The following is a 19,257-nucleotide window of genomic DNA, read 5'->3' as shown; positions in this document are numbered from 1 at the left end:
TCATATTGTCAAGATAAAATCATACATGAACATACTGCACATTAAAATATATTTTTGTCTAGCCAACATCCTTCCTCGGTTTCACTTTCTTTTCCCTCTCCCTTCATTCAAAGAATGCACAGCGAAACAAAACAAAAAAAAAAAGAAAGAAAAAAATGGAGTACATGCAAGGCTCCTGGGTTTAAGTGCATTGGCAGGTTATGTTAAGTGTAGGCCATAAAGTGTCCTGCGGGGAATGCTAATTCATTTTCACGCCCCAGTCTCCTTAAAGCTCTTTGATGGAGGAAAACAAATGATAAATGACAGCAGGTTTGCTGTTGTTGATTCATGTAACCTGTTTTCCTTTTTCTGTATCTTAATTTCCCCTTCAAGCGTCCTGTTCCATCCAGCACATAATCACTTTTGGTACTTAGCACCGGGTTCAAAGTATTCGGGCTCAAACCTCATGTTTTACAGACAGTTTTTAGCTTCAGACAGTTAGAATGTTAAATAGCAGGCCTAACTTTTGAGCTTGATACACTGTTTATATTATATATGTTGGGTATGGTTTTTGTCATTACGGTCATTCGTATTGTGGATTGTGAGAGCACCAGGGCAAACCATATTTTATTTCATTGCACTGTACATTGCAATTTTTAAACGAATATGACGATAAACAATAAACCGAAATTGTCCTACTCTGCATTTTTTCAACTTAACAACTGCAGTATAGGCCAAAGAATTGAACAGTGACCATGTCAATATACTCAACTGTTTGTGAGTACTGAAGACACGCAAGAAGAAAATATAACTTATAAACTGCTAGTTCTGGTTCCGCACGTCTTAAAACGTTGTGAAGAATTTGTTAAATCTTGAGAACTCATTTACTTTACATTATGGAATAATGGTGGTCTCCGCTTTTCCTTTTTGCCATAAATGCCAGTAGCTCATGCATGATATTTAATTTTATGTTTACAATGATTTAGTAACCAATTAAAATGCCATTTAAAAGGGTAAGCCTATTGCATCCTCTATGCAATACATGAATTCTCATATAGCACTCCGTATGAGAATCTGCACTCAGTAGCTTAACCAGACTTTGATCTTTTTGCAAATTGGTGATTGCGTGTTAAAAGACAAAACACTTTTTTTAAATGGGTCTTTCCCATCAAAGTAAGATACTCCACTTAGAACAGGAAGTGAATGAGTATCCCTAATCAAGCCTTATTAAAATGAGATCTCCACTCTCTGGGGGTGACCACAAAAAGAGCTCCTTTACCCTGTCTGCTCTGCTCACTGCTGGATGGAGCAGAGCAGGAAAGAACAGGCATGATGTTGGTATTTAGACAGGTTGTAATTATTCTGGCCTAAATTCTTCCAGACCCCGTCGCTTCATGTCTAGATTTTGACCCATGCTCTGTGTTCCACAGTTACACTGGGAAATTATAGTGTGGGCCACAGGAAGCGCGAGATCTCCAAATGTCTTAGCTCTGACATCACAGAGCGCTCCCAACGCATATACGTTGTTTAGTATGCATTCTTGATCCGCTTGTCTAAAGCGGGGCCAAATCCCTGCAGCCAGCTGCAGCATTGATGGCTGCATTTGAAGCATGCAGTCTTCCTGCACCACTTACTGTACATTGTGCAAAACACACACACTGGCACAGGATGAAATAAACACGCACACATCCCGTCACCAGCGAGGAATTCTAATCAGAGCATATTGAGTCACCTTGCATCCACTTGAACTAACAGACAATAAGGCTGTGTCAACAGGCGGGGAATTTTCTCCATTAGGCTTTTTTATTTGTGTTAATCAACAAATACACTTATCACGTAAGTTTAGCGTTAGATCACTATCCAAGCAGAGAGTCACAGTTTCCATCTTTTTGTATTTTTAACCTTTTTAAGCGAACCTTAAGCATAACATTGCTGTTGTCTGTTATCTGAGAAGCACACATTCATCTTCCAATGGGTCATAAGGACTGTTCCCGTACAACAATATGATTAAGTGGAATATGTGGTCTCCGTAAAAAGAGATACTCTTTTGATGAGAAACTCTCCCTCAAAAGAGTAATTGACCTTTTGTAAAACATTCCTGTTTGACGTGCAGGTGAGTTTGGTGAGGTGTGTAGCGGTCGTCTGAAGCTACCCAGCAAGAAGGAGATCTGTGTGGCCATCAAGACTCTTAAAGGGGGATACACGGACAAGCAGAGGCGGGACTTTCTTGCTGAAGCGTCAATCATGGGACAGTTTGACCACCCCAACATCATCAGGCTGGAGGGTGTTGTGACACGCAGTAAGTAATATAAATTCTTTATTGTACAAAGCCATTTGAAGGATCTGTTTACCGTCACATGAACCATGTCGTCACCGGTGAATGTGTATAAATGTACAGTATGATTCAAACTAAAGTAGAACAACTACGCTTGCGCACCCGGTCAAGATACTGAAACTGAAAGAGAAGTGGGAATGGTGTGGTGTCCTATTTGTAGATGACACTGGGGCGGAAATTTAACCATGTTGAAAAAATTCGGAATTTCATTTAACACTGTACAAGAATACACGAGGAAAGGTTTGTTATGTGATTTGTATGCACATTCCATGACACATTCATTCTCTCTGGATTGTTTTTACCAATTCCGATCTGAAAATGTCTTTGACAAATGGCCCTAAAGTGGCCGATGCTTTAGAGAAAATCGCAGCGTTTTTATCGAGTTGCCGTGGTGTAAATCTCTGCAGATCAATGTACTCTGATCAAAGCTGTGTCCTTAGTGGGCATGAATCCATATCTCTTGCTTGCTCCCCTCTGGGTCTCTTTATAGGACTATCATCAGCGCACAGAAGGAGTCTGTGAAAAGGAATGAGTGCAAAAAAACAAAATAATGAGTCTGAACTTTGTCGCTGCGAAACATGCCTGGCCTCTATCTTTCCCTGAGGCGCCAGCCTTGTTAAGAAGCACTGCTACTTAGTGACTAAAACACCAAGAACCTCTCCTCACTTAATTGTCCTCAATTTTTTCTTTCCCTTGTTTAATCTCCCTCAGTCTAATTCTCTTATTCTCCTGTGTGATCTCAGTGTCTAAATTGCTCCATGCCCTTTTTTTAATTCAGTGCAGATGGATGGTTTGTCTTTGCAGAAATATTTTACCGCAAGAAGTCAATGCCAGTCCAAAACTGAAAAACTAAACAAAACCAAACCACAAATTCTTCATTTTTTATTTATATTTTATTTTATCCTCTATGCTCAGCCATCTCGTTACCTCTGCGTCCCGCGTCCTAGGCGCATAATTTTCCCGCCAGACGCACAGTTCCAAATAATGTGCGTTTTTGGGATGTAATGTACTTTCTCAGTCAATCCCCCCAAAACATTTTTTTTTTCCAGCAACGAACGCAGTTTGACAATCGCCGCCATTGTTGTTTTCATCTGCATTAAGTAATCTCACGTAACGAGATTTCCATCCTCGCGAGACAAGATTGGCGAAAACCGGCCTTCACCTCTTGGAAATCAGACGATTGCCAAGTTGTGTAACGTTAAAACAAGTGTTGCCAACAAGTGCTGCAAAAGTTTATTGCGGAGATATGAACTAAAAGACTGAACCATGGGATGAAATAAGAGCCTATTTCTCAGCAAATTGTATATGCCTGAATTATTTAAACTTTTGCAGCATTTGTTTACAAGAAATAAAACTATTATCAATGTATATTGTTGTTGTTTGTGTTATTATCATATGCAATTGAATAAGAAGACCATTCAGAATTCGAAATTTGGGACTCTCTAAATGCATAATGGGACTCATAATTTTCTGATCAGAGAGTCCCTGGGAATAACAGGCCTCAACTGCAAAATTATCACTGTATGCTTGACCGTTTTTCACATTTCATGTACTTGATTTAAATTGTAGATGAAAGTGTCCGACCCGTAACTCACGATAAAGCACGAATTGTTTACTGGAGAAACGTGTCCATAAAACAGAAAAATATATGAAATATCTCCCATGACCCGGTCTGCGAGGGACTGCACAGGCCAGACACAATTAGTGGTCACAGATTCCTTGCTCTGTGTGTGCGTGCGTGCGTGCGTGCGTGCGTGCGTGCGTGCGTGCGTGCGTGCGTGTGTGTGTGTGTGTGTGTGTGTGTGTGTGTGTGTGTGTGTGTGTGCATGCGCACGTGCGTGTATATGCATGCTCATGTGCGTGTAAGTGAGTGAACATTTGGAGCGATACCCTAAACATATGTGCATGAGTTGGAGCAGCCCGGAAGCATGGCTCAATTTTATGTTCATTTGCTTTGCACACACACACACACACACACACACACACACACACACACACACACACACACACACACACACACACACACACACACACACACACACACACACACACACACACACACATACACCCGTTGATTTATTGAGATGCCCCTGTTAATTCTTAATCCTAAGACTTTCACACCCCATTTACCTTGCTGCTTTTGGGTGATCCATAGGCTGCATATTTTCAGAGACCCACATGCATGTTTGACGCTCACAGACACACACACACACACACACACACACTCAGTCATCCACATGAATTGAGCGACACAACAAAGGAGCTGCAGGGCCTTTATCTTTGCTGGAGAAAAGGATGGAAGTGGAGGGGCTTGAAGACACGAGGGAGGAACTTGTGTGTGGGTTCCACTCTCTATAAAATGGTCCTCTAATAAATGCAGGCATCCATCACCATTTTGTAGGAGTTTAAGCACAGATGTATAAACGAGGATTGTAAAAGTAAGCTTTGTGAGTTTATTGAGACAAACAATGTTAAATTAGACTCTTTTGAGTTTAACATAGAATGAATCAAGCGAAAGGAAAAGAAAAGAACAACTTTATCCTCACAAGGGTCGCGGGCGTGCTGGAGACTGTCCCAGCTGTCTTTGGGCAGTAGGCAGGGGACACCCTGAACCGGTTGCCAGCCAATCACAGGGCACACATAGACAGAGTGTTCAATCAGCCTCCCATGCATGTTTTTGGAATGTGGGAGGGAACCGGAGTACTCGGAGAAAACCCACGCAGGCACGGGGAGAAAATGCAAACTCCGCACAGGAAGGCCGGAGCTGGAATTGAACCCGGTAGAGAAAAAGAAACGTTTTTTTTTTCTCCAAAAAAGGAGCAACAACTTTTCCTATAGTTTTTGGGCCTTGGCATCATTTTGAAGTCACATTTTGATCAAGATTTTTCTGTCGCTGCACCCACTTGTACCAAAAAACCTCTTTTATGTGCACATTTTAAACATGACAATGTCAGAAGAAATTACTAGAACTCATGACCTAATTCACCTAATTATTCTGTTACTATGTAAAATGCCAATGCCAATCAATATACTGAACATTGATTTGTAAAATAACACGGCATAAAATTTAAACCAGCCTACCATATAGTTTATATGGTTTAAGTTGAAATATGAGATGGTGCACTGCTCAACCAGTAATTGATATCATCTATTTGGTTGCAGCCTGCTTTGATTTAATTAAAGTGATCCATCACGACCGGGACGAGAATGCTATTTTTTCATCGAGGCTGATAGATTTGTTGCATTTAACACGCAGTTCCATCACTTGTCCCGCATCTGATCCAGATGTGAGGACAGTTGACACACGATGTGGAAAGAAGAGGAGGGGCGAATTCATCAGGATGAAATGGAGATGGAGCATATGGCTGGTGGCAAGTCAAGAGTGAAGCAGCGACAACAAAGCCATCTGGGACACAACAAGTCTTGACGCTAGCCCTGTTGATTTAACAATGGATGCTTTAGAAGATGCACAAGTGATTTTTTTCCCCCTACCTCGTAATAAACCTCATGCTGGCTGTAGTTCGAAACAAAGATGTCACTCTTGATTACTGACCTTCTGGCGCCACTAAACAAAGTTTTGAGGAGTGAAAACTTTAATGGATTGCAGTTCGGTTCGCATTATAGCAGATAGCCGATAGATCAGATGATGAATTGAAGTCTTGAATGTCATTCTCTTTGCAGGTAAGCCTGTCATGATTGTCACAGAGTACATGGAGAATGGTTCACTGGACAGCTTTTTAAGGGTGAGTACACTCAGAAAATGACACAAAAATATGCACTCATGTATGAAATTATTCACTACCAAAGGTTGATGTCATAATTCTTCCGAACCTGGGAAATACTCTACCACTTCACAACTGAAGCATTAAATTATCTAAACTTTCGCTGTGTTATGACTCAGCAGGGTGGTGTTTTAATGGAATGAGTTTGCTACCGGTTTGAGTGTGCAAGTACTCTCTACAACCATAAATATTTTTGAGGTGTTTGAATTGGGAATATGCGATAATCTTTCAACACATATCAGGGTCAACGTCAAATGTTCCATATGCAATGAAGAATTGCTGTTATGGTGTCACAGCAAAGCATAACGACAATAACCGTATCACAATCACAGCCTCCCCAGACAGCAGTGACTTTGCTTCCTGCACGGCTCATTAGCCAGCTACCTTTTCCAATACAGTAAGCATGCACAAACAGTGATTCTGACATTATTATGCCCTTCCTGACCTAAAAACAAGACAAAAACAATGGGCCACTCTCATCCAGTGACGTAAACTGACCTAAGAATATTATGTTTGGCATTATTGTCATTGTATTTCTTCAATTCTGGTTCAGATTGAGTTATCTGTAGATTGTGTACCCATTTCATGCAGACATTCATCATGCAGAGAGGGACTTATTCACTTCTTTTTTAATGTTAACCATGTCTCTGCTTCTTAAAATGGAGTGACCCGCCTCACTGAAATTAGTCAAAGCAGGAGCGCCAAGTCATAAACACTGACATCAAAGCTTGCAGACTCATGTTTTAGCCCTTTACCACGTCTGCACAGCATCATAGTTCATCCTGGAGGAGTAGCTGTTTGTTGGCATGTTGCCTGAGGGCCTGCACTTCATCTCTGTAGATGTGTCATATGCGCACACACAAACACACACACACGCAAACTCATAGCGTATGCATTATAGCATATGTTTGATTCTAGAAGGCTTTGAAGTGACAATTCCAGGTGGTCTGGCCACTAACTGCTGCTGTCCAAATGTGATGATGGTCCGGTCGGGTTCATCAGCAAACTAAAACAACGAAAATGAGTCATTTTACTCTCACGAAATTTGTATTCGCGAAATATTCGCGAAAATGATGCGATGAGAAGACACCGCATTTCATTGGACGTAATCTTGCACTTTTGTCACTCATATGCCAAAATTGACTCACAGACTGCTTTACATGCTGCATTTGTATTCATGGGAGCAAATGAAAAGCAAATATGAAAGTGCTCATCAAATACTTTACACACTTCTCAATGAAAGTGTATTTATGTTGTCAATTTACTGTGCTAAACCCTTTTGGAAAACATGTGTAGACTGATAAATAACTTGACACACTCAATAAATTATTCTATTGGGGATTGGGTTATATCCCGAGTCTTCCACCTGCCTCTAATGAGAGGACACAAAGGAATTCTGGACAAGAACGGCTTCCTGGAAATGGTTTGGTGACTGACTAATTTTTGTTCAAGCTTGGTTGTGACTCAGTACACAAAGAAAGGTTCATGAAAGGATGGTTGGAATGTCGAGAAACCCAAGAGGTTTCTTCAAACACACTTGGGGTGAACAAGAACAAAGCCAGGCCAACACTACTCACCTCACAAATCAAAATTCTCTCCATGCATCCATACGATGTTGCACAACATCTTCGGTTTCCTTTTTTTATGCTTGACTTAGTATAGGTTGCAAATAATACTAATTATTGAACCCGTTTTATTTTTTACACAAAGAGGACTCTCATGGATCATAGAGAATTCTCCATTCCAGTGGTTTTCTGACTTCCTATTTCTGTTTGGAGTGCTGTGGGACTTGCTGGATGTCACCTCTGACCACAATGTGCAACAAAATGTCAAAAGTGCTTCTTAAAACATTAATTACAAGGTAGCGGTCATTTTTTTTGCGGAATTGCGTTTCATGCAAATCTTCTGCAACGTCAGACTTGTGGTCCGTGTGAGAACAAATTCAAAGACTGACATTAACTTTCGCTCACGTTTGAATTTTGCAGAAACACGACGCCCAGTTCACTGGAATTCAGTTGGTCGGCATGCTGCGTGGCATCGCCTCAGGCATGAAGTATCTGTCAGACATGGGCTACGTTCACAGAGACCTCGCCGCACGAAACATCTTAGTCAACAGTAACCTGGTGTGTAAAGTGTCAGACTTCGGCTTGTCGAGGGTCCTGGAGGACGACCCCGAGGCTGCTTACACCACACGGGTAAGCTCAACAAACCAACCTGACAGTGCAGCGATTCACTCGGCAATAAAAATACCCCTATATGTAATCCAATATACAAAATGAATGAAGGTCCCTATGGTGTTATTGTGCATGATTTTTGACACCTATTCTGTAATATTACCGTACTCTGAGACTAAGAGGGAAAAAAATAAAGTTTGTTGAATAAAGTCAATCTTTATATTTATACTGGAACGCAAAACTATTCTCTGCCAACATTTGACTGGCATTCCGCTTACAGTACCAGCCGGCCTGGCATGCTGCAGACTCACAGCTGTGTTATTTTGCAGCATGTGTGTGGTCATTTTCATCACAGGGATAATATAGTCTAGACTACACACGCAGCCCCTTTAGGCATGCTGCAATTTGCTGACCAATGATTGCTTGTCAAATAAACAGCCAGGGTGCCATTTGCCTTTCTGGAAATACGATATGAAATGTCTAATGATAAAACACAATAAGAAACAGACTTAGTATTACAGTAACTGACAATGCTTCGCAAAGGAATTTTATCTGACCTGATTTATGAGACAAAATACACCGTAGTCCATAATAAGTTGATTTTGTGTTATCAATGCATTTGAACAAGAGAACTAGATTGTCACAAATGACGTTGCGATGCCACTGTTCCATGTATGTTTGCGTTGCAATTCTGTCTGCACCTCAGTCATACATCAAGTGTTATAATACACATGTGCATGTAAAAAAATTTTTTCCCTCATCTCACTGTGCCTCCTTGGAGATGTGAGAGCTGGTGTTGTTTTAGAGGAGTGTGTATGACTGCACACCACCATGCATGAACAGAATAGTCTTGGCCGATGACTTTTGTTAGTTCTGGCTGCCATAAGCCTCCCTCCCTCAGCTCCATGTCCCTCATTTATCCTGTCTCTCAGCTAAAATGACAAATGAAGCAGGCGCTACAATAAGAAATGCTGCAGGAAATTTGGGATTAGATTTGAAAGAAATGTTATTTTTGGAAAAAGATTTCATTTATGTTTGTAATGAATACATGCCAGTGTGGAGAAAAGCCAATCAATCCATAATGGCCTTTTAAAGTTGAACACATGTGACTCAGCAGCTTCTTGGGGCCCACTGTGGTTTTTCAGCAAGTCTGACCTCTCCCATATGTCTGCATGGACCATAGTGTGAATTGGCTTGACCCATCACTTAACAAGACAATCAGTGGTGTCCGGAGTTCTTCAATCTTTGTGAATCATCTTATAAAGAGATTTGGACATCTCTGTGAGTTCAGGTTTTTGGGAGAGGTTTCGGAACGGGCAAGGTGCATAAGTCTCATGCGGAACAGCTTGATGCAGAGCCTTAGTACCCCTGTTTGGACGGTCCACCTTTCTTGAATTTTCAGCTCCCGTAGGATGCTTCAAGGCCAAGCAGAACATTTTGTATGATCGTGGTAGAGCCAATCCATCCAGACATAATTCAACTGTAAAGCATGTATGTCCTCAAGAACGTCATCGTACTCGCTTCCCATTTGAAGTTGAGTTGACATTGATATTTCAAAGGTCTTGGCTAAAAGTCAGTTGACAAACCTCTGTCTGTCTGATTTATTTTTCCCCTCCTACTGGTCTCACAGGGAGGTAAGATCCCTATCCGGTGGACAGCTCCAGAGGCAATTGCTTACAGGAAGTTTACATCATCGAGCGATGCTTGGAGTTATGGCATTGTGCTCTGGGAAGTAATGTCGTATGGGGAACGGCCTTACTGGGAGATGTCCAATCAAGACGTGAGTACACAAATGGCCCATTGTAGGTAAAATAGCACCGAATTGGCAGCAGACATCAACTGCAGCAATGTCAAGCTGAAATCAATCATTTCATTTTCCTTGCTATATCAAGGTAATAAAGGCTGTCGATGAGGGCTACCGCCTTCCCCCACCCATGGACTGCCCCGCTACGCTTTATCAGCTGATGCTTGACTGCTGGCAGAAGGAAAGGAACAACCGGCCCAAGTTTGAACAGATAGTCAGCATCCTGGACAAACTCATACGCAACCCCGGTAGTCTGAAAATTACAGCCAACACCACATCAAGGTATGGATAGAGTCTGGGTTTTAACAACTTTTTTTTTTTTTTTACTGGACGTTACATTGCCATACTTGTACACCTTTAAAAAAAATGTATACTGCATGTCTCGAAATAAATGTGACCTCTTGTATTATAGAAATATGTTTTGCTCGTTAGTGATTTCACATCTCTACGAGACGACGAATGACTGGTGTGATTTATGATAAGCAATCCATATAATGTCTGTTTGAGATGGCAAACTAAATTTTGGACAGGCCTCATTATTGTGTTTCAGAGTCAGCTTGTTTTTGCTCCATTTACTTGATAAAATGCCGTTACTCTCTTTATAGCCACCAAAAGTGTTGGTTATTGAATTTTTGCATTGTTCGTTTCATGTGTGCACCATTCCGTCCCAGAGAGGCATGATAAGGGTGGGCAGTACTTGTACAATTGTCAGCTTAGGCAGGAAGCAGGACAGGCAATAGGGTCTGCAACAGCCGCATGTGGTAATATAGAGACGTCAAAGCTCATAACATTGACTAATGATTTCTTAAGAAAGTGAAAATAGGTCCCTTGGAGTTTGCATGTAATTTTCCTGATTGGCTTTTAACACTGGGTGAGCACCGGCTGGCCGACAGTCTCGCGTGCTGATTTATGGGAAGTTTGTGTGTGTGCGTGCGTGTGTGCGTGCAACAGCAGTTGCGCAGTGGGAGCAGCTGCACTCAACTCTGCACACCTCGTTTGTCACAGAACTGTCCTAGCTGGCTAATGGAGCACCCCCTCTTGCCCGCACCCAGACAAGAGCCTGGGACCAGAGTAGAGCATCTGGAGGGTTCAGGGGTGGGACCCAGTCAGAGTTTACTGTCTCTGCATGGAGAGGTTCTGGGTTCAGTGGGTCAAGGTTGGCTGTCAGAGACTAATTATAGGCCAACAACAGTCCAAACAGGGCCGGAGGGCACTGTCTATCATGCCGGCTGTACAGTGCGGAGATTTCATGCCGGCTGTACAGTGCAGAGATTCCAGAATGCCATCAATGAATAATGCATGTGTGTGCTCTCCAAATTGTTCATTTGGCAGACAAACTACTTTGTCGATGAGTGTTCGCCTTCAAGACCCTTTACTGTTCCAATCAAATGTCAATGCGAATGACAAATCTGATTACATTTATTTCATTGCTTATATTGATACGTCATTCAAATGAATAAAAAAAAAAAACATTCTGACTAAATATGAATGTGATATCCCAAACGCCGATGGAGCAAAGAAAAATTCACATAATTAAATACACAGCAATTGACTGAAAAGTACAATTTAGGCAAAACATTGCTCACTTCTGGTCATGTTACTGTTAAGTGGCTCAACTTCTTAACTTCTTCCTGTCAGGCTAAAACTCTCACATTTGCATTATTCGCTTTGTGACCCTGTGACATACTGTATATATAGATGATCACATGACAATGTGGACTTGCTTCTGTGATGATTGACCTTTTTTTTTGTGCGCTGTCAAAATTCTAACAACTAATGTTGTCATCTGCCGAACCATTCCACTTAGCAATAAATGGGATTCAAAAGCCCATCATGAGAGAAATCTTTTTTTTTCAAGTAAAACTACCATCCATCCATCCATCCATCCATTTTCTGAACCGCTTAATCCTCACTGGGGTCGCGGGGGGTGCTGGAGCCTATCCCAGCCGTCTCCGGGCAGTAGGCGGGGGACACCCTGGATCAGTTGCCAGCCAATCGCAGGGCACACAGAGACGAACAACCATCCACGCTCACAACCACACCTAGGGACAATTTAGAGCGTCCAATCAGCCTGCCATGCATGTTATTGGAATGTGGGAGGAAACCGGAGCACCCGGAGAAAACCCACGCAGCCCCGGGAGAACATGCAAACTCCACACAGGGAGGCCGGAGCTGGAATCGAACCCTCTGCACTGTGAAGCCGACGTGCTAACCACTGGACTACTGGGCCGCCTAAAACTACCATATGCATCGATTTCAATTATGGCACCTCAAATTCATCAAATATTTCGAGTAACAATCTTGCATGCACGAGTGAGATAAAATCATAACGACACACCTGAAGTATTTCAGGTTAATAGCTTCCCTCGGACCACCTGAGTGGTACTGATTAAGGCGACGCAACATCCATCATATCCAACGGAGGCAGATCAGAAATTCAATTTAAAGGGCCAACCCTGGCTCTTTGTAGCAGGCTCTCCTCTCCGAGGGACTCCGTGGGAATTGCCCCGGTGGCACAGCCAGAGATGAATTGCTCTCCCGCTGTCCTGTCTGCACAAGTTCTTCTTCTTGCCTCCTCTCCTCCCTTAAGATCCATAGAACAAAAAAAACAAGAGTTAAAACAGCTATGGTTATCTAGAGGTCAAAAGAATGACAAATAGGGTGAAAGGGAGGGAAATAAAAAAATAAAAATGGGGCATCATGTTTAGTGTTTGATAATGGCACTCTTACTTCTGCCTTGTGTTTTCTGTACTCTGATGGTGTTAAGGTCGGCAACGGGCTTTAAAATTCCCTTTGCTCAGATCTCCTTGTTTCTTGACTAGTGATGCTGCCTCAGTTTCCTGTGCGATGCTGCCGAAAATGCAACAACAGAGCAAACAAAGAGAATGATGAGGCAAAGAAAACAAGGTCGTTTGCAGTTTACATCTCAGAGGAAAGTCAAGGAGAGAGCAGATGATAAAGGGGAAAAGAGATCAGAGGCGAACGAATGAAACAGAGCAAATACCCAGACATGATCAATACTCCTATAAACAAACATGTCAGCGCAGACGTTTTAATCAGTTGACGTTTTTTACTTTTTTGTTAATAACATCTGGTTTTAAAGTGACTGTACGTTGCTTACAAATATACATTCCGTCTTTTTCACAAATCAGTCTTTCTCAGTTGCTCCTGTGGGCCATTCGTTATTTTGACGTGCCTCTGATCTGGCAGGAAAAGATTCTGTCAGTGTGCCACCCACTCACATTTTCCTCTTTTCCTTTCTATGTTCAAGATGTCTTTTTACTTGTCCTCTAACTTCAATTCAGATTCATTCAGATGCAGAAAATTTTATTTATCCCATGGGGCAATTCATTGTCCTTTCTTGGCTCTTTTGTGAAAATATTTAGCTGCCATTTGGTTAACCTCTTTAACAAATAACAGAACAGCCAGCATTTTACAAAATGATGTACAAATTGAGAATTCAGTACGTAATGGCATCTAACCAATCACCAACAAGAGTCTGATTTGAAATAACATAACACCAACATCAATATCAATCAATAACACATTGCTGTGGCTGTGTGAATGTCAAAACCATCTCAGACAAGCTCAAAGTCAGACCAGCAGCCCCATGTGCTACAGAAAATGGCCGCTATGGACCAAACTGAAAACATGACCTTTTATTTTGACAGAAAGTGCCGGGGTTTTTTTTTGTTTTTTTTTATTACTATATTGGATCAATACAGATATTCTCCACCATTTTAAAAAATCACTATTAGATTTGCATAAATTATGCTGTTCCTTCTTTTCCATTGTTGGATCTATCCTTTTTGTTATATTTTTATGCAAATATTTTATATTCAGATATGTATTTGAATTTAACAAATTTCTTTTTTTTTTTTTTTACACAGACTGACAGAGGGAATTCAGTGTTTGGCAAACAGGCTTTCATTCTTCCTGCATTGTGTTCTCAGCATGCCAATAATTCTGTTCCATCCTCTTCAGCAGCTAAAAAGCAAGACTTTTCAAAAAGTGCAACTATAAGACGTTTTGCAAAATATATTTTAGAGGGTTTCTGAACACTAGCCAAAGCTCTCAAGACAGCAAACTCTTCTCAATGTTTGCTATTCTCACTGTATTCTTTTCCTGTTTTTTTTTCTTCTTGAAAAAAGAGAGTTATACTTGTTAAGTGCTGTTAGATAAGAGCCGAATATCCAATATCAATACTGGGCATGAATACGGCTGAAAAAGCAGCCGTTCCCCAAAGCATTTAGACGCTGCACTCATGAGTAAAGCAAAAGGAAAGTTTTGATGGACAAAAGAAACAAAGCTCTCTGCTGATTTGATGGATGTGAAATGTCAAATCAGTGAAATGTCCTTTTCACTGATTGTTAGATAGTAATGGAGGTGAGGCTACATAACAGTAGCCAAGTGCTTAACTGATTTTCATAAAATGTTTCCAAACAGTTTGTGCCTTGGCACAGGAAGTACCCATGTAATATCAGCTGGGTATCCAGAAATGGATATCCTGTATCACAAAATACGGAAACATTTTGCCCGTAACATCACCCATTTAATATTGCATCCTGCTTGAAATAATCAGGCATTTCCATTTGCAGACATTTATGACTGGAAAATGTGATTTTGTTCCATGATTTTTGCTTTGGCAGGGGTCTGTGCCCTATGTAGTGCCATTCTATTTTTGACCATTATTAATAGTAAGAGCACCACTGTGTGCTTGGAGGTTTGGTCGGTGAAAGAAGCAAGCTTCATTCCAGCATTGGCCCTTTGCTGTGCTTCCTTCTCCGCTCCCACAAAAAGTCCCTGCATTTCTCTCAGCATTTTGTCAAGATGCAATGGGTGTGGGTGGGGGGGGGGGCACATCTGTTGCACTTATTTATTTGTCCATATAAAGTTCCTCAAGCATATTTTCCTATCTGCTTTTTTGCTTCTGTCTCCCACATAGGCCAGCCAACATGTTGCTGGATAGAAGTAGTTCAGAGGTTCCCTCAGTGGGGACGATGGGTGACTGGATGGATGGAATGAGGACCTTGCCCTGTAATGAGGCCTTCTCTGGGGTCAGCTACAGCTCCTGTGATACCCTGGCCAAGACTTCCACAGAGTAAGACACAAACACACAAGGCTCCGCTGCCTATTCATGTCAACAGCCTTTACAAGGGCCCAAATTGTGAGGCAAGCGTTACTGGGAATTTATAGAGCCCTTTGATAAAGAGCTCACAATCGTTCTCTCTTGTTCATCAGAAGATAAAAAAAGCTACGGAGCCATTCCTAAAGGTCTCACGGTAACTCGTCTTGACAGGCGTTTCGCCATGCTCTCAATATGACTATGAAGGTAGAAGGTAAGGATGTGAAAAAAATGATAAAGAGAGAAACAAAAATCGAAATTGAGGGAGATGTATTTGTTAGGGAATTGTGAGTTCCACCAAGGGGATTGGTGAAGAGAGAAACTATTCATGGTTGGAATGAGAGGGTAAATTTGACAAGTGAAAAGAGCAGCCAGGGAGGCCTTTGCGAGACAAAATGTAGACACGGCTGTCCCATTGGTATGCAAGAATGCCACATGTACATTGTGAAAACGCAATGCAAATCAAACGCCGAGCAACATTTTTCGAAAAGTTATGTGGCGACTAAACAAGAGCAGATGTTTTAGTCGTGTACCACTGAGGAAGTGTAATTGAATGTCAATGCCTCCCGTGTTTAAGTGTATTGTCTCAATGGCCAAAAAGTTCATTGAAAAAAGAAATAAACAAATACATAGAAAGGTGCAGTTTAGTTAAAAGAAGGTCCTCACTCCCATCATGATTTGATAGATATTGCACACACACAAAAAAAACAAAAAAACAATATATTTTGTACATGTTTCATCCTGACATGTCTCATACCTTTTCTATCAATAGCTAAGTTTAATCAATGAGAAGTTATCTCCAGTCAACAACCCACAAAAGAGCTTACTCTGCAGACTCACGGATGACAAAACACACCACACGAGACTAATCTTACACGAAAGAAATCCCATTGCCCTACACTTTTTTCCCCCTGTGGCCAGATGCTAAATTGGATCATTTCAGTATTAATCCTCTGAATGATGAGGCTGTAGCAACCAAGGCCAACATTTCCACCGCTGCAAGACTCGCAGCCTTGACTGGGACTGTGCATTGCTCTATATAGATTACTCTATTGATTCCTACAGACTTAATCTAGTCCTTGATAGTCAGCACAAGTGTTGGCAGTGCTCCGACCTCCTACGAGCAGTAATCATACTTGGTTGCACCGTGCTGACTCGTCGGTTGGTGTAATTTCAGTCCAGATTGGGAGATGGGTTTGTTTCATTTTTTAATTTTATTTTTTTAACGTTTTTTTTGGGGGGGGGGATACACAATTCATAACAAATCCTACAAAGGTAACGTACAGTTTTTTTAAGTTTACTGTCCAAAAAAGAATAATGATAAACAACGAACACTTGGAAAATTGGTGCCCAAGCAGACCGCGCGAACATTCTATTTGGTTTGGTGTCTTGCTCAAGGGCACACCCCGATCAATATTTTTTTTATTCTTATCTGTTGTACTAAGTGAAATGAGAAATTTTAGCCAATGGCCACATCCACTTCAAAATGAGTATTATGGAAAACGGGTTCTTTTTTTTTTTGGCCTTTACTTATTTTTTGACCACTTTTTAAATTCTTTTAACTGTCCTAGAAATTGTTGACAGCCCGAGAATGAATCTCATTTCTCATGTCTTCAGTTCCATACATGTGGACAGACATATTTTTGGACAATGGAGTGGGAAAACCACCTGAGTACATGTGGACATAATCTTATCTCTCAGTTTCCTGCCACACATCCTTTGTACTCTTGCGCAAATCTGGAAAAGCCTTCAAAGTTCAAACCCTCCAAGGAAATAGCAAGTGATCATAGCTGTTATCCAGCATCCGCTTCAGATCACATCCTGAATTTTGCTCAAGGATGATCTTCCCTCCCTTGATATAAAAACTGGCCCCCTCATGCAAAGTTCAGCCTTCATATCTGAAAGGGGCAATCGAGTTAATCGACAGCAGTCCAGAGAGTGCACACTGTGCTGTTGTCACATTTAATTATTCTAAATACAAATACCATGCAGAGGTATTATACTGGGGTCATGGGAATGTCTGCACAAACACTGCAGAAAGAAACATTTTGACAGCTTTTTTTTTTTTTTGGGAGATACCTATCTCTGGCTGTAGTGTAATCCAACCTCTCAGGTTTATACATACAGTATAGAAAATCTTTGTATTGTTTTGGCAACGCTGCTCGTTTTTGAGTTCATTGCTTTTGGCTATTCTGATGAGAAAATAACAAACAGGCCTGCTTCATTAAGATTTTGGGGAAAGGTAACACATGGCTCATGAGATCATTCAAAAGGTTTTGGATTGAAAGAAAATATGAAGACATGAACTCATAGGGTAACAGATGATCTTTACTGGTAGATCTTACCGTTTTATATTATTCTGAATGTACGTTTGAATTCCTTGTGTGACTTCTTCTTTTCTGTTATTGCAGCAAGACAATGTTGCACCTTCTTGCTTTGTATGGACATGCAATTGAGACATGTCAATGTGTTAAATTACCCTTACAGTATGCAAAAATACTAACCAGGACATGACAAATAGTAATGAGATTCTGAGATTTGTTAACATTGCCGGGCGTGGCTGTGTCTCAGTAGAGTGATTCTGACAGAGGTCCACGTCACACCAGCAACTTGCCCAGAATGGGAGCCGTCCATGGGGATCACCACTCTCTAACACGCAGTTCCTCTCCTTTTGATTCCTCGGACTCTGGATGGTGGGTGGTGCAGCACAGCCGAGGCCCTCCTCAGGAGCAGAACGTGATCTGTAGAACTTCTGATTGGCCTTCACGTCTGGGTTTTAAGGGGATCGTTAGTGATAACTAGATGGCTATGTTTCCATCCCACAATGCATAATTAAACGTGCATAAAATAATGTGTTTAAAAAAACAAACAAACATGTATGTCCGCTTCATGAAAATGTTACTACCACCACTTGACCACGAGACATTTTCCATTATTTTTAACATGCCAACTGAGGTGCACATTTTCTGAATTGTCTCACTGATGTGCATATATAGGTCCCAAATCGGTGGTGCATTTGCCATGAGCGTACACACGCAATTTTAATTTAAAATAGAAATGCAATGCTTGAATCACAATATGGAAATTGGACGGGGAACATAAATGAGGGATTGGTTCATAGCCGTTGTTTGATTTGAAGAAAAAGGAAAAATCATTCTAAGTGTACTTTAAATGATTACTGACACATCTGCTTAACAACATAAATTTAAGAAGGATTTGGACATGCATGTTTTTGTTTTGTACTGTCAATTGAAATATTTCAAAGTGACAAGCAAACTAGTGGCGAGCAATTGACTATGAATACCAGTCAACTGATATGCTTGTTTTAGAAATGTATTACTATAGTGTGGATGGAAACCCAGCTATCTTCCCTTTTGCAAACTAATGCTGCTTGTTCCTGCAACACCTTTATTTGAAGTGTTTGTTTGTTTGTGTGTTTGTTTGTTTGTTTGTTTTACTGCAAACCTGATACATCCATCATAAGTAACCTGTCCTTTTGTGTTCAAGCACGGATTGAAGCGATGTCTTTCTTAAAGTTTGCTGCTTTGCAAAACAAGTGTCCTGCTTCCATAACTATTTCTCATTACACGTAACCAACAACAACAACAAAAAAGACATAAAATAGTTTATTGTAATGCCATCACATGGACTGCGACTTCTCTGCTTCTACTAATACTGTATTTAAGTGTACTCACCAGATTAGTGAGTTCATGAATGTGTTTTCCAAATGCACAGGCTACGCTGGCTTTCAGTTGCTGATCCAATCCTACGATCGAAGTGAAGCGGTAGCTCTTAACGAGCAACTTTTCTTCCTCAACGAATAGTTTGGTTTAATTGCATGTTTAATTATATTTCATGTACCAGTGGTGCTCCTTTCCCCCATATTCCCTCCTGCCTGATATATCAAATCCAATTCATTTCAGTGCAGGAAACCAGACCGTTGCATGTGATTGTTTCTTCCACTGACAGGTCATAACTGCAACTGTCAGTGTATCGCCACAGGCCTATATTGTTGATTATTAGGGATGGAGAGTCGAGGATATGCTCATTCAGAGCGG

General features: G+C 41.1%; 1 protein-coding gene across 5 annotated transcripts in view; it reads left to right on the top strand.

Annotated features, from left to right (window-relative positions):
* The window catches only part of epha3 (eph receptor A3), an 86,596-nt gene that overhangs the window by 64,111 nt on the left and 3,228 nt on the right, over positions 1-19,257 (top strand). For 3 of the 5 annotated variants that reach the window (XM_052082084.1, XM_052082083.1, XM_052082087.1), the window contains 6 exons: positions 2,093-2,278; positions 5,996-6,057; positions 8,082-8,291; positions 9,901-10,050; positions 10,163-10,356; positions 15,020-15,175. In XM_052082084.1, the coding sequence (XP_051938044.1) occupies positions 2,093-2,278; positions 5,996-6,057; positions 8,082-8,291; positions 9,901-10,050; positions 10,163-10,356; positions 15,020-15,175 (958 nt within the window). Of the gene's footprint in view, positions 1-2,092; positions 2,279-5,995; positions 6,058-8,081; positions 8,292-9,900; positions 10,051-10,162; positions 10,357-15,019; positions 15,176-17,770; positions 17,893-19,257 lie in introns of all 5 variants that reach the window. The other 2 variants (XM_052082086.1, XM_052082085.1) reach the window with 2 other exon arrangements.

The sequence above is a fragment of the Hippocampus zosterae genome, chromosome 12 (assembly GCF_025434085.1).
Source record: "Hippocampus zosterae strain Florida chromosome 12, ASM2543408v3, whole genome shotgun sequence".
Taxonomy (NCBI): domain Eukaryota; kingdom Metazoa; phylum Chordata; class Actinopteri; order Syngnathiformes; family Syngnathidae; genus Hippocampus; species Hippocampus zosterae.
The sequence above is the reverse complement of the archived record's forward strand: the minus strand, read 5'-3'. Positions and strand labels throughout refer to the sequence as shown.